This window comes from Sitophilus oryzae, unplaced genomic scaffold (genome assembly GCF_002938485.1).
Source record: "Sitophilus oryzae breed Bouriz unplaced genomic scaffold, Soryzae_2.0 scaffold_808_pilon_pilon, whole genome shotgun sequence".
NCBI lineage: Eukaryota > Metazoa > Arthropoda > Insecta > Coleoptera > Curculionidae > Sitophilus > Sitophilus oryzae.
In genome coordinates, this window is record NW_022147426.1 from 4,141,381 (window position 1) to 4,168,589 (window position 27,209).

At 33.6% G+C, this 27,209-nt stretch overlaps 1 protein-coding gene across 3 annotated transcripts in view; it reads right to left on the reverse strand.

The window, feature by feature from the left end:
* Positions 1-872: 872 nt before the first annotated feature.
* LOC115888750 (peroxidase-like) overlaps positions 873-27,209 on the reverse strand; it is a 36,705-nt gene continuing 10,368 nt past the window's right edge. For all 3 annotated transcript variants that reach the window (XM_030908584.1, XM_030908585.1, XM_030908586.1), the window contains exons 3-15: positions 20,812-20,981; positions 17,964-18,094; positions 14,777-14,983; positions 14,510-14,718; positions 12,455-12,648; positions 10,877-11,101; positions 6,600-6,768; positions 5,478-5,619; positions 4,790-4,928; positions 3,651-3,818; positions 3,443-3,590; positions 2,281-2,437; positions 873-1,806 (exon numbers count right to left, since the gene is read on the reverse strand). In XM_030908584.1, the coding sequence (XP_030764444.1) occupies positions 1,707-1,806; positions 2,281-2,437; positions 3,443-3,590; positions 3,651-3,818; positions 4,790-4,928; positions 5,478-5,619; positions 6,600-6,768; positions 10,877-11,101; positions 12,455-12,648; positions 14,510-14,718; positions 14,777-14,983; positions 17,964-18,094; positions 20,812-20,981 (2,159 nt within the window). In that variant the 3' untranslated portion in view covers positions 873-1,706. The remainder of the gene's footprint in view (positions 1,807-2,280; positions 2,438-3,442; positions 3,591-3,650; positions 3,819-4,789; positions 4,929-5,477; positions 5,620-6,599; positions 6,769-10,876; positions 11,102-12,454; positions 12,649-14,509; positions 14,719-14,776; positions 14,984-17,963; positions 18,095-20,811; positions 20,982-27,209) is intronic.

The window sequence follows — 27,209 nt, forward strand, 5'->3', positions numbered from 1 at the left end:
TACGCGCGTCCAGTGCAAAAGTAAAATTTTTTAGTGTATTGTGGCGAATTAGTGTTTTATCACCATTATCTAAAATTACATGTATATAAATTTATAAGACATCTAGTCTAAGAGCTAGCAACGTTTTCGAGGAAGTATTTTAAGACGTCTGGCTCTTTGATATATCTTTTACTATGCTCTCTGGAACAGCATGCGGCCCGTCTGGCTGCCGATACCCGTTGCGTTCACTACTGCGCATCGGAAGAAGATCCTATATTTTTTATTAATTTAGTCCTATAAATTCTAGTATTGAATATAAGTCGAACAGCGTAGATTCAGAGTTCGAATCCGGGTCAGGTCAAATACTTTTTTATTTTATTTTCGTTTATATTCTGATAGTAAAGTATTAAATAATTCTGGTAATTAAATAAAAACAAATATTTAATACTTTACTATCAGAATATAAACGAAAATAAAATAAAACTCTTTGCCCCGACCCGGATTCGAACTCTGAATCATCGGTTCGTGGTCGGAAACTCTACGCACTGCGCTATGGAGACATGATCGATTTATATTCAATACTAGAATTTAAAGGACTAATAAAAATATAGGATCTTCTTTCAATGCGCGGTAGGCAACGCAACGTTTACCGGCAGCCAGACGGGCCGCATGCTGTTCTAGAGAGCATAGTAAAAGATATATCAAAGAGCCAGACGTCTTAAATACTTGTTTTTCCGACGTTGCTAGCTCTCGTACTAATCACATATAAATTATATATGACATCATATATAACTTATACATGATCATCATATATAAAAATATAACAAATAATTATATATGGAGCAACCCTGTACAATAAGCCATAAGGGTCTATGCCGGTTTGAAAGGAAGAATATTTTATATTCTCATCTTTATTAAATAGAAGTAAGTACAAAAAATCTAAGTACTATTATATCAACCTGTAAGCTAATATAGCTTAACAGCGAACAATAATTATTTGAACTGATCAATATTCTATACATATTTAAATACTAGATAGGTTTAATCTACTAATTTATTAAGATATGACATCTTTTTTTTATATTTATACATCAGTTACTTTCAGGAAGCTTATTACAATATTTTCATCATTTTATAGCCCCAGTAAGTAAAGATGAAGGTATTCGTATTTATGCAGTCTTAAATGATATCAGACAATCATGCCCGATAATATACAGACCTGGCCATTCTAATTCTTTGGTCTAAGATTTTAATATGTTAGAAAACGATGGAGATACAGAGAGATACTTCTATGCGGTATTGCCGGTTTTCCGTTAAAATACTTAATAACGACCAAGAAAGTGTTGCGGGTATTAATGCAGCAAGAGTTAGAACGTTAAATATCAATAATTAAAATAATTTTGCTACAGTTCTAATACCTGACATAATATTTTACACTCTGTTGGTGGCCCTGCTTAATTCTATCATTATTTTTATCTACCTTAATCCTAAATCATGCCGATCGCACGTAGGAACCAGCAACCCTGCATTTCTTTGAAGCTCTAAAATATAAAAGAACTATTTTATGTTTGTCTGACTCATTAAAGTATAGACCATAGATTGCGAATGACCAGGCTGTTGATAATCCATATATTTATGTCATATTTTAATCGTTATCTATTTTATTATAATATATCGAAATTAAATATAAACAACTATAATATCAGTCTTTTTTTGTACGAATACTTTCAGATAGCTCTAGTTTCCGGTTGGGTGTTTTCTAGCATCGCCCAGTATGCGAGATCCAACTTTGGTATTTCGTCTGAAGAACAGTCAAGCAATGGATTGCTGTAAAAAAAGAAAATATAAGATACATCAATACAATTTATGAAATACACAGATAAATTGGTCAAGTGGGTGACAATCACGTACAACCCATTTCGCAAAAGATGACGATTCAAGGTGAACGTGAATCAAATCATTAAATAAAATGCACTGTCTGTGATTATTTAGAGCATGAGACTCTTAATCTCAGGGTCGTGGGTACGAGCCCCTCGTTGGGCGCCAAAAATAAGTGTTTAATGTTTCTTTTTGTTACTCCCAATATTATTTCCCCCATACAGTAAAAGAAATTAAATATTGCACTGTCTGGGATCACTTCATTGCGAAATCGTACTTGTTAAACACTACGTTGATTACTACGACACTTAAATGAGATTTTTAGAAAATTTAAACAACTGTCAAATTTGGATTTAGTCCAAATCTTATTAGCCCCTCATACACCAGAAGATTATAAAAATTTTATCAATAATTTTAAGTTACCTTGTTCCCACATGTTCAAACACTTTCAGCTGCATCTTTTTAATATCGTCTCCGTTGTCGCACATAATTCTAGCTAATGTCGCCCTCTTGATTTGGGCTAACTGATCTTTAGTGAATGGTTTTGGTTGTTTGTTATTGTCATAAAAGTATCTGTCACCTGAAACAAATTTATCATCTTTGTTAGACGACAAGTTATAAACCAGACAGATTTTTCGTATGTCTTCCATAAATAATAAGTGGTCTGTATTTTGATGAATCAGAGAAAGATAAAATAGTAGTCTTATAACCAGTTGATAAACAGAGAGAAGAACAAGAATTGAATTTCCATTAGAGTATCTCCATCACTGTCATACCCCCGTTAAAATCCAGACTACGAATTTAGAATAACCAGGTCTGTATATCTTCTTTCTCTCGACAGATTATACAGGATGAGGTTTTCTTTCTTGTAAATTTAATCTACTATCTATGTTGCCACATTATGAAGATATTATGTTTTTTAATTAAAAATTAAAAAAAATTCTCAAACAATTCAAAATTTTCGATTTTTTTTTGCGTAAAATCGTGTTTCTGGGGTCAACATATACTATCCCTTAAAATATTTGCACTTATTTAAGACTCATCCTGTATACATAGTAGTTCAACTGTCTCAATGGCAAACATTTTGAATTTTTTTCAACATAAAAAAGGATACTACGAATTTAGGATATCCAGGTCTGTATAAATTCTTTTGCTGGACAGACTATATACATAGTAGTTCAAATGTCCCAATGGTAAAAATTTTGTATATTTTTCAACGTAAAAAATCCAGACTACGAATTTAGGGTAACCAGCAGTGGGATTCTGTAAGCTCCGTAGCAATAAATTTCCCGTCTAGCCTATGCTATTTGTATACGATGGATACTCATCCAATAATAAGTGACTCCACTAGAGAGGAAATATGTTTACAGAATCGGACCCCTGCCCTGGTCTGTATAAATTCTTCTGCTGCGCAGACTATATACATAGTAGTTCAAATGTCCCAATGGTAAAACTTTTGTATATTTAATATCCAGACCAAGAATTTAGGAAGATCTTAAGAACATCTCTTTAGATATGTTCATATAGTTTTTGTAAAATTTATAAAAAAATGTATTCTTTCTGTTAAATATAATTAAAAAAATACCTTTGCGTGTCCTTGCCATTTGTTCGTTAACTATGCAAGAAAACGTTGGACCAAATAACGCATCTTTCTTCGGTTTTTCTAATAATCCACCAATAATCAGATCGACATCGTGAGGACTTGCGTAGACATGTGACAATGTTGCAACATTCTATGAAAAAAAGTATTTATATGTCATTTTAAGTAAAATAATGATGACAAATTAACAAACCTCCGGAGATATGACATCTTTGAAGCCACTAAACGTTTTGGCTTTCTTCAAACCGCAAAAAGCTCTGAAGTTGTTGTATCCCGGAAGTCCGTGGTCTCTGCCTCTTTGAACGTCAAAACTCAGCACGTCAAATCCATAGTGACCATTAGTGTATAATTTGTTGATTAACTTTAACAAGAAAAAGGTGACTGTTAAGCGTTAATATTTAATGCGACTGTTAAAGAGTTTCTATTATATATTAAAGAAAACTTAATGTCTCCACATGTAACTAGTGATGGGAAAAAACCGGTTAATTTCAATAATCGAGTACTCGAGTTTTAAGCGATTGCAATAACCGAGTGATCGCTCGAGCGAAATATCACTCGTATTTAAAAATACGGATTTTTCACCCGTTGCTTGTTGAAAGTACTCGTTAATGCCAAGCGCCAAGCAGTAAGTTGCGTGCGCAGGGCACTATTCTTTCTGTGATGAATGGCAAGTAGCAAGCGGCGAGCGATTCGCTTGATCGCTTGATTTAGTTTATTTCAAAGCATTGTCGATGTAGGTCGTAAAATTTTGTCCCTCGGATACGCAACGGATAAATATAGTATATACGGCGTCGTATAAATTTGCTAACTGCAATGTATGTAGAAAATTCGCTCGGCTTTTTATCGAGTATGTCACATTAAAATCGGATTTCAATTTATTTCATACTAGGATCGCTTGCGTTCGTCGCTTGGTACTCGTCACTTGCATCGCTCGTTCATAATCGAGCGATGTCGGTTATCTCAATAATCGAATACTCGAGCGAATTTTCGCTCGAGTTATCCCATCACTACATGTAACCACAGCCTATTTATTGGGCAGCTAGTCGAGTTATGATCATTTACATAGAACTCTGCATGTCTACCTAGATATTTGCTTATCTTATGTAACAAGTATATATGTATGTATAGTTCTTCCTGCGCAAGTTTTTTACATGGGACGAACTATATCAAAAATGTACACAAGACAAAAAAAACTATAAAATCATTTACAGGTTCGAAAAATAGAGTGTAGTATGCGAGATTTCTCCGAAAATAGTAGCTAATTTTTACTGCCCAGCAACCTTATTTCTATTCTACAACTCAGTTAAATAGAAGTACTAAGTAACTACTTACATCATCTGCAAAATAGATGTCTAATTTCTGACTAGGTTGTGTGGCTAAACCTCTAATCAGAGAATCCGCAACTCCCGCCTGTCTGAGTACTGCAGGATTGTGGAAATAGTTTCTCATGAAAATCGACTCATTGGTTTGCCTGTAAAAGGAAAAAAACAATTAAATCATTAGATCTTATAATGCGATTCGCTTCTTTCTTGTTGAAAACATAATATCAGCGCTATTCGATGACTGTCTCTGTCGTTGACACTGACTTGATAGATGTACGTCTTTCTTTCGCGTATTTTTAAGAAATAAATTTAAGTTTTAGCGCGGAAATCATACTATATCGAGAAAAAAATATTGTTATATTAGTTCTTTATTGGGTATACATGCTGGAATGTTGAAGTTTGTCGCCATTTTGCCACGTGGAAGACTACGTACGTGACAAAAAGAGAAACGGTATTGAAAAAGTAAGGTTAATTAAATTTATTTAATTTTTCAATTTTAATGTTGCTAAATTATCGTAGCTGTGTTTCTAAAAAGAATTTTAAAACATTTTTAAAACACAAGTTAGCATTATAATATGAATATATTTTTAATCGAAATTTATACCTAAAGTGTCAAATAAAAAGTGTCAAAAAAAGTGTCAAAAAAAAGTCAAATAATGCATTTTATTGATATACTGTTAAATACAATAAATACATACCTGTCTTCATCATAAAGTTTTGGCTTTCCATCGGATAATGATTTGATCGAGCGCATGGCAGCGGTAGCAAACGAGTTCGACACAGTGGCTTCAGTTAATTTGTTGTAGGCGTTAGCTGACATTTTGGCGCTCTCTGACTTGCCTAAGATTAAATAAATGTTAATGCCGTCCACAAGAAAGGATGTGATAAAAAATACACATTTGGGTAATATTTAAGTGTGACTATCTTTATGGTTATCAGATGGCTGTAATGTTCTACAAGCAGAGGTTTACGCTATAAAGTAAACGGCCATAGTTGTATACCAGAGAAAATCGCTGATAGACCAATAGGAGATATCGTGATGACAGCTTGGGAGATTTAAGAAGCATCACCATGCAATCAGTAAGATCGAAAATTGTGATGGACTGCCGAGAAGCACTGTCCTGGCTACATTAAGGCGGGGCCACTCTGTGCTGGGTGTCAGGCCACAGCAATGTAGTGGGCAACCTAGAAGCGGACAGACTCGCCAAAGAGGGAGCTAGGGGAGAGACCGTGGCAGATGACCCACCACTTGTGACGATCAACACGCAGAAGGAAGCTATAGGCACTACCATTAAGGCCAAGCAGCAAGAGACGTGGCAACACCGTGAGGACTGCGCTACACCTCGAAGACTGTGGCCAGTGGTAGATAGCAAAAAAAATAGCTACTAGGGCATAAAAAGAACCTAGTACGCATAATAAGTAGGTGTTGTCACTGGAAACTGCCCCACGGGGGTAAACTTCGTGAGATGGAAGATTTCCAACGACGACTACTGCAGAGAATGTGAAGAGGAAGAAGAAACCATAGAGCACCTGTTGTACCCACTGTCTGGCACTGGAATACCGACGCTTTAAAACATTAGGGCGCGGTTTTTTGGAGGGACTAGAGGAAGCAGCAGAAGCCAACGAACAGCGACATCGGGAACTTTGCAAAGAGCTGGAAGTGCTTTAACGCAAAGAAAGAATGAGAGGAAGCGATGAGAGGAAACTAATGACAAATTATAGCCAAAATCTGACCAAGCCACTGAATTCTATATTGCCGTATCTTTCTAATGTGAAAAACAGCCTACATTATTATTATTTGTTTAACAGTATTTACATACCCAATACAGCTGGAACCCATTCGTCGTAAGTTATTTTCTGTATTTCCGCAATGATAATCCTCCGAGTTTCTTGGAACAACGTCTCGTCATTCCAGCTAGGATTCACTTTAGCCAACATATCGGCAACTCTGTTGTGCTCCCTGTACCATAACGTGTGCATAAGAGCTAGCTATTGAAAGAATAAAAATACAATTAATATATAGATAATTTATTTATACAGGCTGTACCAAATTGAAGGTTGAGATCTCGGAAACTATAATAGTTTGTAATAAAAAATATCAAATAAACTTTTAGTCACATGATTAAGCTTGACCGGCACAACGTTGCCTACTTTTACCTATTTTCTTTTAATCAAAGTATTTTAGAAAAGAAAAATTAATTAATTATAAATACATAAACAGTTATTATTTACATCAACAAAACTCGCCTTCTTAAATATTCTAATAAAGTTGCTTTTACGGCTATTAAGCTATCTTGTACACATCGCGCTAAAATAAGTTCTAAAAAGAACAGTGTTCGACTGCAAGGTCTGCTAGTAAACGTTTTCAACATTAAAGTATCATAACACTATTTATTTAAACCAAAAACTCGTAATACAAAACTAAAGTCTCAAAACGACTAACAATGTCAGGAAATAAATAAACAAGTGTGGCAACTTGATATTCTTTACAGCAGAGCTACCACCTGAATCCCCAGGGGGAAATTTAAATTCCAGTTAGTCAGTCCGGCGCCGAATATGTCCATGGTCGGCAACAATTAATTTAAAAATCCCGCCCTCGATTACGTAACTAAAAGTTTAATTGATATCAAATATATAAACTATAACTTTGTAGACAATTTTGTATAGTTTTTGGAAATAAAGAGTTATTATTATTATGGTACGTATACATTGGTGCGCTGCGCCGCGCGTTACTTTTATTCTTTTAACGAACATCCCGCAATCCATAGAAATCCCGCGAACATTAGTTTAGAAGTCCAAGAACTACGCAATTTTAATAGTGCGACTCTTTAAACACTCCATTAATAAACAATATTCAAAGAAAAACACAAAAAAGTGAATTTATTCAAAGAAAACACACATAGTCACTGATAAATGCGCGCGGTGTCTTCACCGGCCCACAGTAGGCAATATGTCCAAACCAAGTTGCAAAAAATAACATCCACAGTTAGCATTTATGACAATAACATTAGATTGGAAACATATTAGTTTAGAGGAAACCACATAAAACTAACAAAAAAACATATTCGGAGTCTCTTTCGAGGGGCTGTAAAACGAACTTTGCGCAAAACCTACATTTTCAGTAAATTTGTGTCCAATAACTGCCTTTTTTCTACAATTTTTTAAATAGTAGGCGTTGCATTCAAGTGACACAGTATTATAACAATTGAATCGGACGACTTTAGCTTGCTGTCAATAATTATTGTGAAATTGTCATAACGTGTTTTACGTAGATTCCCGGTTGCGGTAAATTTAATGTCAAGGTAAGTAAAAAAGTATCTTTTATTTTGATTTTTTGGATAAAAACTAGGTAAAGGTCAAAGTAGAACATAATCATTTAAGGTTTTTTTGATAGTGGCATATATTCTGTCTTAGAAAAGTTGAGTCAAAAAAATCGCAAAAAATCGCAACATTAAATTTATTGGAAGCGTAAGTCTCCATGCGTATGTGTATAGTAAGATCCTTTATGTGGACACTTCTCATAAATTAATTATTATAGTAGCTAGAGAAGAACTTGAAATATAAAGTTACGTATTTTTTCTCAAGATTTCCGAAGAGGTATGTCATAAATGTCAAATGACATTTTTTTGACAAATTGACAAATTTTGACAGTACCAAATTTTTTAAATTAAATGAAATGGATTTTTCTTTCAGATTTAAAAATGTGCACTTCGTGACCATTGCATCCAGCTGTTATAAAACAAAATATCAGTAAATAGTAAATGGTAAAATAAAATTTAGATATTTTTAATAGGTATAAGTTCTGTTATTTTCTAAATCGTCATTGTTTAATTCTCAGAATATGGTTACTTATTTAAAATATAATAATAAATATTGTTCACATATTGTCTGGTATTATTAGAGACCCAACTTATTGAAATGACAAACAATCTTGAATAGATTGGATTAGTATACTCAGGGTTTTCTTTTATACATTGACACCCCCTTTATCTTTTTTATTTGACGTTTCCGAAAACTGTCTCAAATGAAAGTGGTTTTGAATAAATTTGCTGCTGGTCTATTTTGCATATACAAAGTGCTTCAAAAGTCTGGGCATGGTTCAACTTTCTTATTTCAAATTAGGTATAGAAGAATATATAAACAAGGGTATAGGCTATCCTACATAAAAGTAGTTAGGATTTTTAGGAGAAAATAAAAATCAAATAAGAAATTGGGTACTAATTTGAAATAAGAAAGTTGGGGCCACGCACAGGATTTCTAAGGCACCCTGTATATGCAAAGAAGACTGTTTTGAAAAATGTATTCGAGACCATTAAACTTTTATTCAAGACACTCTTTTCGAAAACGTCGATTAAAAAAGATACAGAGGATGTCAATATATAAAACAAACCCTGTACAGTACGTCTGCTGGATCTGTGTCTATGAAAGGAATGCGGACAAAAAACATTTAAATAAACAGCAATATATTTTATACGTCGACTTGACGAGTACGTCACCGTAAATCGCTCCGCCCACTCATTTTATTGGCTACTTGCAAATTTGTCGAATATTTATTGATGAGACGCGTCGTCTAATTTTTTATGAAAAACATCGAGAGAATATCGTTTCCCCTCTCACGGATACCCCGTAGCTACAGAACGGACAAACATACTGTATATGCCTTTGAATAAGAAGACTAAGGAAGGAGCATATCAAAAATCTTAGGTACACCGCGATGGGCCTCAAATATGGCCGACTTAAATTCCGGTTTATCAGTGTCGTTCTAATTTTATTTAAAAAATGTAAAACTATGATGTAGGGTAGACGTGGGGTAGACTCAATAATTTGTTGTTTTATTTTACGTTGTGAATAAATGTTGGTAGTTATTAAAATTGTTATAAAAATATATAATTCTAATAAAATAGATAAGTTATAATAAGTATTTATTAACACAAACATCCGATACGCTACTGAAGCAGGTAAGTCAAATTAACGTATCTAAATTCTTTGACATCTAATCTTTGACAAGTAATAAATAAAATCTAAAAATGCAATGAAAAATATATAATTTAGTTAATTTAACTGAATTTCATAAATGATCGGTTTACTACACGTATGTATATTATTTAGTCACTTACTAGCGAAAAGTTGTTCCATTATTTCTGAAATTTTTGCCGAGATCTACCGCACGCTACACAACCAACTATTTTAGAGTCTTTTTCGATAAATCGCGATAGTGTCACTGTTAATTTAAGTTCTGCCACAATTTCCATCTAGATTTACTACCTTTATACAACTATCAGTAGCAAGCAGTATAAATAACATAAAATAAGCTCCGTAAAGACTGACAAATCCACAAAATTTCAAATAAAATTCAAATGTGTCAAATGAATCGTCAAACAGAACTGTCAAGGATCCCCACCCTAGAGAGCTTTTATGGTGGCTTTTCCGCCCACCATGCATAAATACATGGATAGCATTATGCTCCTTCCTTAGTCTTCTTATTCAAAGGTATATGCCGGAGGAGTAATAATTGCTCAATATTTGTCTGTTTCATCTTGGCTCTGCCAAAAATCGTAAAATTTAGTGAAATATAAAATATTCTTACCGCCTTTTGGTAGCTGTATTAGTCAATAGATGATTTTTCCCATTTTATGAATCCCCCCCCCCCACCCCACTCTCAAGTCAGCCAAAACTAACTGGGTTCACGGGCTACTAGCATAGAATGTTTTTACCAAATTTGAATGAAATCGTACAAAAAAAGAATTTTTGCAACATACTTCTGGATTTTTGCCCACTGTGCGGATTGAACAACGAACATAGGTCGAAAAACCGACTGGAGATGGTTCGCGGCTAGCTGTTTGCGCGCAACTTGAAAACACGTACCAATAGAGGCGAATTGGTGCGCGCGTGCCGCGCGTTCGCTGCGCAGCGCACCAATGTATACGTACCATTATAAAAGATACGAAGATGTTTTTGTTTTTCAAAACGTCATTCTTTTGGACATATTGGCAAAACTTTCCCAAAATTTGTCCTCCTTCGTATCTCTTATGTTTTCTGAGATCCCAATGCTCTCCCTCGAATTTGACACATTCTGTAAATCTGTTTGACGGTTTACCTGTGGTTGAAAATTGACTCTGGCGTCTCCGCTATTAAAGCACACGGAATTCTTGGAGAATATTTGGCAATCGTGAGTGGGATCTTTAGACAGCGGCAAAAACGAGTGACCTTCGTAAGTGGTTGTTGCCAATTTTCCGTCCTTGAACGCACGCAGTTCTGCGGATTTTTGATCGGTCGACCCGTAGATTTGGGATCCGTCCAAATAGTGTGTAGCTTGATTCACCTTTAACAAAAATTATAATAATTATAAATAGGACTCACCCATTTTTACATTTAAACACAAAAACTCCTGAAATTATCACTAAAGCTTGATTTTCATGCATCCGTTATCCGAGGATACGATGATAGGATATTAATTTTATTGGTTGAATTTAAAGACTTCGATTGGTTAGAAAATTACGCAGTTTTTAAATTTATTGCATTTTCATGCCTCCGTTCATCGGATATACGATTTGCTTTTGTGATTGGTGTCATTTTATATTTTCATTTCCATAACGATTTCGCTGTTTTACTTATAAACTAAGAGCTAGTAACGCTTTCGAGAGAGAATTTTAAGAAAGCTGTTTTTTTAATATATCTTTTGCTATGTTGTCTCAGAACAGAGTGCGGACCGTCTGGCTACCGGTAGCCATTGCGTTCACTACTGCGCATCATATTTGTATTCAACATCTGTTCCCTACTGCGCATCACAAATTCGTCCTGTATTTCAGGAACTAAGGAGGCTAGGACGAACATATGTGTAGCATATTTAGTTATATAAAATAGTAGCAAAGTAATGCAAAAATCGCATCATTGTATCTCTACTCATAAACAAGAAATCCCATAAACCACACGAAAATGAGATACCCTGTACAGATGTGATGCGCAGTAGTGAACCATAGTAGTCTACCGGTAGTCAGATGGCCTACACTTTGGTCAGGAGAGCACAGTGGCGCATCCAGAGATTGAGTCTGGGAGGGGTAATATTTAAATAAAGTAATAGATTTAAATTAAAATTTCTCTGAAAGGTACTGTGCTCGGTATAGTGACTATGGAAAAAAATAAACTTATATTGTTCTGGATTTCTATTTCGATTGTTATTATTAATTTATTTTGTGATAATTTTATTTCATACCAAATTTTCTTATTTATAAATTTCTTCCTGGGAGGGGTAATTACCCCCATTGCCATTACCCCTCCCGTGTATGCGCCCTTGGGAGAGCATAGCAAAAGATATATTAAAGAACAAGTTTTTTTTTAAATTCTCGTTTTCCCGACATGGCTAGCTCTTGAACTATTATATTTTTATTAAGGTTAGATTAAATTTGCCAAAAAAGTGTCAAAACGTCCGTTATCGTACAATCTTTCTCCGTCGACGGGCTGGAGTAAAATAATTTACGGATGAAAAGTGGCGCGAAATCGCTATGACCAATCAGAGCGTTGTCGGCCCATGGTATCAACGGATAACGGATGCATGAAAATCAAGTTTAATTAGTCCAACTCATTGAACACAAAGAGTCAACAAAGTAAGCGAGAACGCAAAGGTTTTTGAAATATTAAATAAATAATTAAATGTGTTTTTTAATTCAAAACTTACCTGATCAGAAGCCCCAAACGTGCAATCCGATCGGATAGCTGGTATGGATCGGACAAAATTCAAACAACGAACTCCTTGTTTCGAATAATCCTTATCGTTCGTCACATAGATGGGAGAACAAAATGGATGGATGTATCTAGGTGACAGGGTTTCACCTTCTTCGCTACAACACTCTATGGAATGATCCGTATGGACTGAAAAGAAAAGTTATTAATATAATATTTAATATTAATAATTTTTTTATATATTTTTCCGATATTTTAATAGCTATTCGACTATTCGGGGCAGAAATGAATCCAACAAAACAGAGATCATTAAAATGGGCCCAACCATTCTTAAGTTATAACGTTATAAATGTTAAACATTTATAACGTTATAACAACAGTTGTTAAACGTCAAATTTATTTTGTATTTCTTTAGTATTTTTCTTGCAATTTATTCATAACTTGTCGCCATTTAAATCTACCTTGGACTTCTACAAATATTTCAAGACCAAAATTAGCCAAATCAGTCCAGCCGTTCTCGAGTTATAGCGAGACTAACAAACGTCATTTCATTTATATACAGGATGGTCCGAAATGTATTCCGGAAACTTTGGCAGCGTATTCTGCAGTTAAAAATAAGTAAGCAAAAAAGTTTGTATAAATGTATGTCCTAAAATGCTTAGTTTCGGAGATACAGGGTGTAAAAGTTTCATTTTTATTTCCATTTTTTCCAAATAATTCCGAAAGTAACGTCAATATTTGGATGAAAATTGGTGTCTGGGAGTTTTTTGACATGAGAAATTCGATTTTAATGTCAATATGACTTCTATTTGTAGGGGGCGCCATCTACATGTTTTTAACTGTTTTGAAGAGTAATTACTTTTCGTCTGTACCTGTATAAAACTACTGAGTAAGAAGATATACATCTCCGGGACATTTTACGTAAAAAATGTCTCTTTGTAAAAATCGCCACGAGCAACCGTTCTCAACATATTTAGAATGGAAGTAGTCAATACAGGTCATTATTGACAAAAAATAAATACGTTGAGTAAATTGTTATTTGGCTGAAATAATAATTGTAATAATATTAACAATATATGACAATATTTGGGAAATCTTTATTTTTTTAAATTAATCATAAATTTTTCTGGGAAAAAAAGATGATAAAACAGTTTCTGTTGAACTTTTGGTAGGAAAATATTTCAAATTTATGATTTCAGTCTAGTAACTATTTAGTCAAGTTGTTTAATTTATGTCAATGATGACAGGTATTAATAATTTCGATCCCAAATATCTCGAGAACGACTACTCGTAGCGATTTTTACCAAGAGACCTTTTTTACGTAGAAAGAAGTCGTAAATGTATATTTTTTACTAAGTTGTTTTATACAGGTACAGACAAAAAATTATTACTCTTCAAACCAGTTAAAAAATATGTAGGTGGCGCCCTCTACAAGTAGAAGTCATATTGACATCAAAATCAAATTTCTCATGTCAAAAAACTCCCAGATACCGATTTTCATCCAAGTATTGACGTTACTTCAGAAATGATTTGGAAAAAATGGAAATAAAAATGAAACTTCTACACCCTGTATCTCCGAAACTAAGCATTTTAGAACATACATTTATACGAACTTTTTTACTTATTTTTTATCTTCAGAATATGCTGTTTTTACGGAATACAGTTCGGACCACCCTGTATATGTATACAGGATGAGTCTTAAATTATAGTGCAAATATTTTTAAGGGTAGTATATGAAAATTTGGAATTTTTTGAAAAAAAAATTGTTTTTAGTTAAAAAACATAATTTCTTGATAATATGGCAACATAGGTAGTAGATTAAATTTACAAGAAAGAAAACCGAGAAAAGATCCAGTGGTTCTTAAAACTTAAGGAAAATATATTTTTTCTGGAAGTTTTCAAAGTAAAATAACTTGGTTATTTTGGACTTACTTTAAAAAACGGTAAAGAGAAAATATGTTTGCTTTATCGAGATCTATCAGGCCTGAAAATATTTGTACTTATTTAAGACTCACCCTGTATAGATTAGTAAATATTGTAAATAACTTACTTGCTACTGCAGTAGCTGATCTACTGAGATCGTGCTCAATAAACTGAGACCATTGCATCAGCGCTAACGTAAATTTATTGGACGGTTTACCGTTATACCTCACCAACGAGCTGACCACTACACGTGGATTAGGTAAAACTTTCTTGGTCACAGATCGACGCTGACCGTGAGTTCCATCCGAATAATCAGCATAAAGCAATCTGGAAAATCTGTAAAATAATCGTTTTAAAAGAATATATTTAAGGTTATAATCGTTAGGTAAGTTACCCAGTGAATGATTCTCCCTTATGCCCTTTCACGATGTTATTGCAGCTTCCGTTCAACGATCTGTAGGGCGAATTGTACTCTTCCTTTTTACATGGCAAACTGAGCAAATCACAGGCGTGGTCCAAAGCAGTACCTTGGAACGAAAATCTAGACATAATTTTGGCGCAGTCCTTGCTGGACAAGGGTTTCGAACTAGCTTTTGTTATCCTGAAACAATGTAACGTATGGTTTGATGAAAAGGGGTAGACAATGCGGAATTATGTAATAAAATATCTTTTTAGGGATCTATTAAATTTATTTTTCTTCAATTAGGTTTCTTGTGGACAGGGATTAGGAGTGTTTAGGCGAAAACTAAATACTCCGAACCAATATAGGCACCACACCAGCACCCTTAAGAGCGATCAACTCAGTAACCATCAATTCGAAGTTGGTCAAAGAACGCCTAAAGAAGCTGAACAAATGAGGCAAAGAAAATAAAGTCCTCTTACACTGGGTGCTAGCCCACCAAGGGATAGAAGATAATGAAAAAGCAAGCAAACGATCTAGCTAGAAAAGGAGCGAACACTCCACTAACTGGACCCGAACCGTTCTGCTTCCTAAGTGGAAACCAACTTAAAGGTGAAGTCAAGGACCTGGAAGATTCCATCCGTAACCTGGAATGTCTCAGGACTTACGACCGAGAAAAATCAAATATTTTCCCTGATTTAAGTAATACGAGCCCTAACAACTAACTATATGTTGGGACAAGGTCATATTTTGGTCATAGGCGGCTTTGCTATAAACGTCACAAATGTTGCAAACTGTTTATTCAGCATTACCAGCTTGTAAGTGAGTCGATACTTTGAGTAGTGAGATTTACTGTAAGTCATTTTAATTTTTTTAATTTAATTCAAAGTAATGGTTACAGTTGAGGGTTGGAACCTTTGGTGTTACACAGCAAAATAAAAACACTAAATCATCACAATACACCAAAACACTTGTGTAAAAACACTATTATAAACTTTGAGTTTATAATCATCTGCTGATGATGCTAACATGGTTAGCGAAACGCGCGTCCAGTGTGAAAGTAAAAGTGTTTTGGTGTATTGTGGTGATTTAGTGTTTTTATTTCAAAGCAATGGTCCGTGGAAAAACAATTCGAAAAATTTGTGATGATTTAAGTATTCCAAAAACCACGGTCTTTAATATAATAAAAAAAATACGGCGAATCTGCCAATGTAGAGATTAGAGGTAAAAGTTTGGGAAGGCCAAAAGTTGTATCTCAGAGAGATTTACGAAATTTAGTAAAAAGTTGCAAGTCTGCGAGAAGAAGTACTCTTCGCGAAGTAACAGTTAAATGGAATACAGTAACTGGTTTAAATATATCAAGAGAATGTTGCCGAAAATATATCCACAAATGCGGTCTGGGGTTTTACAAGGTAAACTTTATTTTGTGTGGATAATCAATTACCTGAAGATTATTGATACAAATTCTTATTTAGGCCAAAGAAAAACCGCTACTGACAGAAATTCAAAAGAAAAATTGGGCAAAATCTAAATTATCGTGGACACAAAATGATTGGAATAAGGTCATATTTAGCGATGAGTCTAAATTTGATGTTTGCGTTGGAGATCATTGAAAACGAATAATACGAAATAAAGCAGAAGCCTTTCATAAAGATTGCTTAAAGAGGGTTGTTAAATTTCCTAAGTTAATTATGGTTTGGGGTTGCATGGGGTTTGGGCAAATTAAAATTTATAGATGGCACTGTTAACGCTCAAAAATATCAACATATACTTGAGACCTCACTTTGCCTAGTGCTCAAGAATTGTTTCCAAACGAAGACTATATTTTCCAACAAGATGGAGCATCGTGCCATTCAGCAAAATTAACTAAAAATTCTGCAAGTAGTCCGGACCTCAATGTTATAGAAACTGTGTGGCATAAAATGAAGCAATATTTAAGAAACCACCCTCAACGAACAATTTTTGATTTACGGACAAAACTGCAGGAAATTTGACATAATTTTTCTCCTCAAATGTGCCAATCTTTTGTAAATACAATGCCATTGAAAGTTCAGGCAGTTGTTACGGCGAAAGGTGATGTAACTCCGTATTAAACAAATTTCTTGTTGTGCTGTCCCAATATATAGTTATCAGCAAATTTGGCTTGATTTTGGCAAAATAAGCTATTATCAAAAATGATTTCTTTGCAAAGTTATAAAAATATAGTAAAATTGTCTAGATCCTATTGTAACGTTTGAATTTAGAATAATAAACAAAATAAATTGAGTCGTTTTAACAAATTACTATTTTTATTGCAAAAAAGACCTTGTCCCAACATATTATAGTTGTTAGGGCTCGTAATATCTTCTGATTGTCACGGATTTTTTACACAAAATACAACTTAGTTGTGAATTAAAATGACAGACAACTGTCTGTCGTGAATCCTATCTTTTTCTATATGATATACACGACAGAATTTTCGTTCCAAAAACTATAAAATCACGTGATTATCACGAAGGTTTGTTAGCTGGACGGTTTTTATAATATATTGTGGGTAAATTGTGTCATATTCTAGACTATTGTGTCAGATTTATTTAAAATTATATAAATGTGATTAGAAGTTTGGATATTTCTTTTGAATAAGAAGACTAAGGAAGGAGCATATCAAAAATCTTAGGTCCACCGCAATGGGACTCAAATATGGCCGACTTAAATTCCGGTTTATCAGTGCCGTTCTAATTTTATTTAAAAAATGTAAAACTATGATGTAGGGTAAACGTGGGGTAGACTCAATAATTTTTTTTATATTACGTTGTGAATAAATGTTGGTAGTTAATAAAATTGTTATAAAAATATATTATTATAATAACTATTTTAGAGTCTTTTTCGATAAATCGCGATAGTGTCACTGTTAATTTAAGTTTTGCCACAATTTCCATCTAGATTTACTACCTTTATACAACTATCAGTAGTAGAATAAATAATAAATAATATAAAATAAGCTCAGTAAAGACTGATAAATCCACAAAATTTCAAATCAAATTCAAATGTGTCAAATGAATCGTCAAACAGAACTGTCAAGGATCCCCACCCTAGAGTCCTTTTTCCGCCCACCATGCATGAATACATGGATGGTATACCATTATGCTCCTTCCTTAGTCTTCTTATTCAAAGGATATTTCTAACAAATATAGACACTTACTTATCACAGAACATATGCATAAGCTGATTGGTGGCTTTCAGTGCAACCAGGGCGTCCTTTCCTCGTTCTACTGCTTCCGGTTCAGGACCAAACGAAATAAGCATTCCATGGGAAGGTGTTCCATCTGTCACCTGGAAAGAGATTTTCATTAATCTTAAAATGCAAAGCAGAATGTAATCATGGTACAATTATATTTCTTTAAACATCCAAAATTATATGTTAATATTGTTATGGTTTTGGTTAATAATTGTACTATTGCAAAAGCTTAACTATATAATTAACAGTGTAAGAAAAAAAAACATTTTTTATATTTAGAGTATTTAATTTTTTTTAATGGATTCGCAGATACAAACAGTATTATTTCATATGGCTCTTTCAACGGTAAAATATGAGAGAAAAATCATTGGGTGGCTTTGATAAAAATTTACTGTGGAAAATGCTATATGAAATACCGTATGATCGAATAAAAACGGCGTCAGCGATGGCTATGAAATGAAGATCGCTGTCATTTTATATGTAAATTTATATAGGAAATGCCATCGATCGTCATTTCCAAGCCAACTGGACGCCGTTTTTATTCGATCATACGGTATAAAACCGCGAATATCTGCAAAACCGTTAAAAAATAGAAATAACTCTAAATACAAAAAATATTCATTTTTTAATTCTGTTGAATTCTTCATTTTGTTCATTTTTTAATTCTATTGAAAAAATAATATACAGGGTGTTCCATTAAAAAAAAAACAAGAAACATTATTTAGTTTATATTTTAGAAAGTTTGGCGTAGAATTTTGAACATCCTGTATGATTTACCATTACCATATTTATAGCAAAGTAAGTACGGATAATATAGTTTTGATTTCAGGACCGTTCTTGTATTTTTACTCATTTTTCTTCTTTCTTCTTCTTTCTCAGCCTGGTTCCATCCAGTGTTGGATATTCCATGCTTCGCGATCTCTAGCCAATCTTATCCATTGTCTTCCCGCCACTGCCCTGACGTCATCGACCCATCTCTTTTTTGGTCGGCCCACACTTCTTGTTGTTCCCCTAGGTCTCCATAGAATTACTTTTTGGGGCCATCGGTGTGGATCCTGTCTTGCCACATGTCCTATCCATTGCCACTTCAGACTTGCCACTCTTTTAACGACATCTATTAATTTTGTTTTTTGACGTATGTGGGTATTCCGTATTTTTTCCCTAATGGTGACTCTTTGTGCTACTCGTAGTTGTTCTGCTGTTTTTCGGGTAATTGCCATAGTCTCTAAGCCATACGTAAGCACAGGTAGAATGCAGCTGTCGTAAGCCTTTTTCTTTAGGTTCATGGGCACCTTTTTATCCTTGAAAATATCGCTCATATTTCCAAATGCTACCCATGCCAAATGGATCCTGCGTTTGATCTCCGTATTTTGGTTTTCCTTGCCCAGCTTGATTTTATGACCTAAATATATATAATGGTCTACGTTTTCAATAATAACGTTGTCAACGGTAATGTTATGGATATTGTTGCTCATTATCTTGGTCTTCTTCAAGTTCATTTTAAGGCCAATTTTCTGGGATTGGTCATTTAGCTCATTTAGCATGGTGTTTAGTTCTTGAATGTCGGTGCTCAGCAAGACAATATCGTCTGCGAACCTCAGATGGCTAAGGTGTACCCCATCGATGTTTAGACCTCTATTTTCCCATTCTAATTTCTTGAAGACATTTTCCAGTGCCAGTGTAAATAACTTGGGAGAGATGGTATCTCCTTGTCTCACGCCCTTGCCGAGTGGTATTTTTTCTGTTTTGAGGTCATCATCTAATTTAACTTGGAAGGTTGCACTATCATAGATATTTTTAATAATGGAATAATATCTGGAATCAATTCTCGCGTCCTCCATTGCAGCTAGAAATGTCCAGGTTTCGATGCTGTCAAAGGCTTTTTGGTAGTCTACAAAGGTCAAAGGCCAAGGCCATCAATCACTTTTGAAAGGCTGAAAAATATATATTTTTTATTTATTTCTTAATATCTCTGAAACTATCGAAATATATTTACCCATATATTAGGGTTATATAAAGCGATCTGAAAAGAAGCCAAAAATGCAATAACATACAGGATGTTCCATTTAAAAAAAAAATATCCCGATCCACTCACACTTTTTGAGCCACCCTATAGAAGTTAAAATATTTTCCTGAAATACATCCTAGTACATACTTTATTTTTATATTATACCGTATGATCGAAAAAAAAACGGCGTCCAGTTGGCTGGGAAATGACGATCGATGACATTTTCCATATAAATTTACATATAAAACGACAGCGATCTTCATTTCATAGCCATCGCTGACGCCGTTTTTTCTCGATCATACGGTACTTATTATATACAAAATTCTCAAGTTTCTTATTCTAGGAGCTACAGATGCCCGACGCCTTTTTGCTGGACCCTCTATGAGTAGGAGGGGGGGGGGGTTAATCACTGCAACCTTAAAGATCGTTTGTGCCCCCTGGACCCTGTATACTATGATGTATGTCACAGACTCACATTGGGCAAAATTATTACAAATAAGCTTTCCGTGAGGTGTCAATTGTGCTGTCAGTTGCGAAAGATGGCGTAGTTCCGAACTTAATTTACTTAAAAATGATTATTTTTATTTTCTGTATAGTTTTATCCATTAATTTTTTCGATACTTTAATAGTTATTCTGGTATTTGGTGCCGAGATTAATATTTAGACGTATCAATATGAAATTTATGTCAATACTACATATAAATACATCACGCTCCGTAACGAATGGTAAGGCGTGATAATATATCACGTGATAAATAATATAAATTGCGTGAAAAGACTCTACGTTTACTAAATATATTTTACCTTAATGTTCGCCCACAACAAATTATTCTCCAATCTCTTCATGAAGCCCACGATGTCAATGGCAAAGTTCACAGTGTGGTTCAGGTCTTTCTTGGTGATGTCTTTCAGAACTTCTTCCACCTTGTTTTCTCTTTTCACGATGGAATTCTCCTCCGAATCCTCGAAAAAACCTGCGAACAGACTCGGCAAGTCAAGTAAATGCCAATAGGGCAATATAATGCCCTCAAACAAAAACGGTTTTTTTTAAAATAATATGGCCAGATACGGAAATTAATGGCCAGATACAGGGTGTTTATACAGGGTGTTTCGAACAAATTCAGAGGCGATTCCTTGTTCAAAATAAAGGGTAGTTTGCTTCATAAACGTTGGGTCAAAGTTAACCATTAGGGAGATATCGCGGTACAAAGATGGCGGGAAAATAATGTTTTTTATTTTTATCTTGAAAACGAAAAGAGATAGACTAATAAAATTTTATGGAAGCGTTACTGTTATGAAAACACACTTTCTGGTAATTTTTTCACTTTTTAAAATGAGTGGAAGGGGTTGAATAAACTACCCTATCATTCTTGTTAACGAAATTTAAAGAAAAATCTTATCAAACACATGCAAAAAAATTAATTTGGATAGTTTAGTTTGTTTAGAAACTTTTTTATCTCTTGTATTTTTTTGATAAAACTCACCGATTTGAAATTAAAAAATAAAATGTTAAGCCTTACATGTCAGAACAAAAAACATTTTCTGATAAAGAATCTAGTTGGCTGCTGTAATTTTTTTAGGAAAAAATCTAGTCGGCCGCTGTTACTTTTTAGGATGTTCCTAATATTATTTTATTTGACATTACTCTACTGCAATACGTTATTATCTAGATGATTATTATTATCGTTATTATCACTAGATTCTTAATCTAAAAATGTTTTTTGTCCTGATATGTAATTCTTTACATTTTATTTTTTAATTTCAAATCGGTGAGTTTTATCAAAGAAACACAAGAGATAAAAAAGTTTCTAAACAAACTAAACTATCCAAATTAAAGCATTTGCATGTGTTTGATAAGATTTTTCTTTAAATTTCGTTAACAAGAATGATAGGGGTAGTTTATTTAAACCCCTTCCACTCATTTTAAAAAAGTGAAAAAATTACCAGAAAGTGTGTTTTCATAACAGTAACGCTTCCATAAAATTTCATTAGTCTATCTCTTTTTGTTTTCAAGATAAAAAATAAAAACATTATTTTTTCGCCATCTTTGTACCGCAATATCTCCCTAATGGTTGACTGTTGACCCCACGTTTATAAAGCAAACTACCCTTTATTTTGAACAAGGAATCACCCCCTAGAGTTTTTCGCATTTGTTTTGAAACACCCTGTATATTATCTTTGAACTAAGCCATTTTGTGACATACAGGGTGGTCCGAACTGTATTCCGGAAACTTCAGCAACATATTCTGCAGTTAAAAATAAGTAAAAAAGTTCGTATAAATGTATGTTCTAAAATGCTTAGTTTTGGAGATACAGGGTGTAGAAGTTTCATTCATAATTCATTTCATGAAAATTGGTATCTGGGAGTTTTTTGACATGGGATATTTGATTTTGATGTCAACATGACTAGGGGACGCCACCTACATGTGTTTTAACTGTTTTGAAGAGTAATAACTTTTCGTCCGTACCTGTATAAAACCTACTGAGTGAAAAAATACACATTTCCGTAATTTTTTACGTTAAAAATGGGTGCGTTCATCAGATGACAACAGTTGCGCGAATCATTTGTGCTGACCAACTCAACATAGGCTTGACACATGGTACAAAGAAAACAAGGTATGATCGATAGCGGCTCCAATTTCGTTAAGTTTGCGCATACCACCTGTGACGTCATACGCCATACAGAAAAATATCCATATTGTTCAAATGCCACTAATAAAAAAAAGACCTAAAATAGGGAAGAATCAGGACATAACCCCAAAAGTTATGTCAAATTATCGAGCTTGACATTTGAAAAATTATTTTCGCGTTTATTGTGTCATCTGTTTGACAATTTGAAATTGGCGCGCGGAGCTTGCCGACCAATGGTGCCGTTTATCACCTGTGACGTAGTAACCAACCTGCGCAATATCATACCTTGTATTCTTTGTATCATGGGCTTGACATGTAACATAATTGACATATGATGCTCGTTTGTTGTTGTTTGTTTTGGCGGGCTATGGCTTTGTCTTATTATAATTGTTTATTTTTTTATAAAAAACGTACTATGGATCCTAATGCAGAAAATTATGTCATCCTTTGCAGAAAATTATCTCATCCAACAGTTTGGTGTTTTCTGAGGAGGATCAGCAACCAGTAATTGAAAATGATAAGATATTATTGTGGAATAGTATAAGTATGTATACCCATGAACAAAAAAGTTAAAATATAATATGTAACTCTATAAAATAGCCAAAAGATCTAATACTATTGGATACACTGTGTTGGATAGTATTTATAGGTGGAGGGTCACCCATAAATACTATCCAACACAGTGGCGTATACAATATTTTGGGCTACATTTCAACACAACTAAGCTGAACTGTCTTTTTATGTTTGGTGTGAGAGACACATATTCGCAAGATTTATCTAAAAATGCAAACAGTATTAGATCTTTTGGTTATTTTATAGAGTTACATATTATATTTTAACTGTTTTGTTCATGGGTATACATACTTGTACTATTCCACAATAATATCTTATCATTTTCAACCCTTGTCTTCTAAGGGAAAGTTGGACCATATGTTTTTTATTGTTTCTTTTATGATCTTTTAGTTGTAAAATGTTTTTTGAATGTAAAGTCAGTCTGTGTTGAGAATCCAACGAATTAGTTTTATTTCGCGACGGCTCCTTTTTTAACAAGTTGACGCGGATCCAGTCAGAGAAGCACAGGAAAATACTGTTTTTGAAAACACTAAGGAGTCCCCTCATGGTGGTGAATAGAAATCCTAGTGTAATCATATGAATACAATTTAAATGAAATGCAGATTTATTATAAAATGAAAATGTAAGAAAGACCAATAACTTTCTTTTGCGTTGGGAGTATCTACTGGCATCTATTGTTAACTTTGAACTGGAGGGATCTAATGATAACTTTGAGGGCCAATTAATTTAATTTATTTTTTTTTAGATCAGGAAAAGTTTACATGGACACATCAAAGTACCCTTTTGATGCTCGATGCATACAAAACCAGATTTTTAAAGTTTAGGGATCCAAAAACTAAGAAAAAAACATTATGGGACGAAATTGCTCTGGAAATGAGAAAAAAAGGTTATTTTGTGGATGCTGATTTATTGGATCGCAAAATGAGGAACATGAAAAACACTTATCGAACAATTTTAGATAACAATAATAAAAAGAAATCAACTGGTAGGGGAAGGATTCAGTGGGAATACTATAATTATTTTATGGATATGTTCCAAGAGAACAAAACAGTAAATCTGCCAAAAAATATACTCTCTTCAACCAAAATAGACTCAAAAATTAGTGCTGAGCTGGAGGATAAGGCAAGCTGTAGCAACAACAGTAGCTCCAGCAACATTGTGTCTAACCCACTGTCGAGTCCATCCACTTCTGCAGTTGGACAATAGTCTGTATCAGAAGATACACCTTCTGTGGCTTTATATCAAAAATCAGCTCAAGCAAATAGACTGGACAGACTTAGAAAAAGGCAGTTAGAAGTAAAGAAGAGAAACTAAAAGAACTGAAAACAATATGTGAAAGCATTGAGGAAAGCAACAGGCTACAAAATGAAAAAATGAACCTTTTTAAACAATGTTTTCTACCCAAAGAAACATATTAACATGAATATTGTTTGTATTTTATATTATACCCATTAAATCTGTTTTTTTTTTATTTTAATATAAGCTAATTATAAGGTTTTTAATTAATAGAGTCTCCGAATTTGATTGTTATCCATCTCCATTTCAGATTAGATATCCGCTTTCCTTTTATTGCTTTACATTAAAGATAAAAGTGACAAAACTTAGAATACGGCGGTAAAAATATTTTTATGAATATGAATATTAATAAAAAAAGGTTATGTCCAACAGTCTAATCTGACAGTTGAATGTTGAACTCAGCGGGGCGTTCAGCCAATTTCCATCTGCTGCCCGATATTCATACACAACGATTAGCGCTTAAAGTTAGCTGCTGTCGTCTGGTGAACGCACCCAATGTCTCTTGGAAAAGATCGCTACGAGCAACCGTTCTCAAGATATTTAGAATGGAAATAGTCAATACATGTCATTATTAAAAAAAATAAACATATGTTGAGTAGATAGTTATTTGCCTGAAATGATAAATTTGGGAACGTTTCATTTTTTTTAAATTAATCATAAAGTTTTCGTCGAAAAAATGTTGACCAAACAATTTCTGTTGAACTTTTGATACAAAAACATTCCAAATTTATAATTTCAGTCTAATAACTATTTAGTGTAAACATGTTTAATTTATATCAATTATGACAAGAATTGATAATTTAGATTCCAAATATCTCGAGAACCATTACTCGTAGCGATTTTAACCAAGACACGTTTTTTACGTAAAAAACGTCGTAAATGTATATTTTTTACCCAGTAGTTTTATACAAGCACGGACGAAAACATATTACTCTTCATAACAGTTAAAAAATATGTAGGTGGCGCTCTCTACAAGTAGGAGTTATACTGACATCAAAGTCAAATTTCTCATGTCTCAAAACTGCCAGACACCAATTTTCATCCAAATATTGACGTTACTTCAGAAATTATTTGGAAAAAATCGAAATAAAAATGAAACTTCAACGCCCTGTATCTCCAAAAGTAAGCATTTTAGGATATACATTTATACTGACTTTTTTACATATTTTTATCTGCAGAATTTGCTGTCGATAATGCTGTTTTCGGAATACAGTTCGAATCATTTATTTGTATTTATTTTAACAAACATTCACAACTAATACATAAATAATTATCAGTTGTTGATTTTTTTAATAGAAACACGAACTTATTCCACTTTAAAATCGCCCTTGAAATTTGAGATGCAAAAACAATAGTTTTTTTCAATGTCAGGGATATTCACTTACAACAAGTTATTTACCTATTTAATGGACACATTGTTTAAGTAGCGCAAAGTGCTATTTTATTATAATTATTATTATTTAAGTGAAAGTTGTTACACACGCTTCTACTCTACTCTGTTACCAAAACAAGTTTAATTACGCTGCAATAACTGTAAAACTTAATAGATGCTTTTATTCTAATTAAAATTATCAGTAATTTTCATGAAATTTCATGAATCTTATGATTGCACGAATTTTTTAAATCATATAATGCTAATAAACGCAAATTTCACAAAACATTAATAAAAGTGGCTCACCCCTATAACTTTTTTATTTTTTTCAGATAAAAAAACGAGATTTGGTATGCTAGTATATGACACAAATTAGCATTGACTGACGTATTCCATTCTTTTCGACCACTTCCTGTTTCATCGGAAATGACTACAACTTTTGATTTTTAAATGGCACCCTCGGTATTTTTTTTACTTTATTCAATAGAAAATAACACTCTGAATAGAATGACATATCGTATGTCAACGTTTGACATCTTCGCTTAAAACAAAATTGTATTTTAAATGTCAATCTAGGGTGCCATGGCTGTGTTAAAAAAACATTAATTTTTAATCAAGGAGCCTTGGAAAAATAGATTTGATTGTCTAATCTTTTTAGTGTTTTGTCCTGGCCTGTTAAAAGATGTCCAAATCGTACTTTTAATCATATCTCAATTTTTTTAAATAGAACTAGGGTAGCTCATTAGCATATTTAGAAAAAGCATTTTTTTACGAATAATTTGGTACCACACACTTACTGTCTTTATGAATCGCATGTTGCAATTTCAAATAAACTATATTCAAAAATGTCAAAAGTTGACATACGATATGCCATTCTATTCAGAGTGTCATTTTCTATCGAATAAAGTAACAAAATACCAAGAGTGCCATTTAAAAATCAAAAGATGTAGTCATTTGTTTGAGGCCACAAAAATCAAAAGTTGTAGTTATTGAAGTTGAAGTCACTTCCTGTTTCACCGGAAATATTCAATAAATTATAATAATAAATGTCAGTAAATTTCAGTAATAGTTCTTCCTTGTCTAGTCTACACAAATAGAAAAAGACGAACATAGTCCTAGTACCATATAATCGAAAAAAAACAGCGTCAGCGATGGCTATGAAATGAAGCTCGCTGTCATTTTATTATGTAAAATTATATGAGTGAGATCCATGTTCATTTCTAAGCCAACTAGACGCCGTTTTTTTCGATCACACGGTATTAACAGCTCGAAACTTATAGACCGTTTAGAAAATGACGAGCTAACTGCCAAGGATCGAAAAACAAACCTA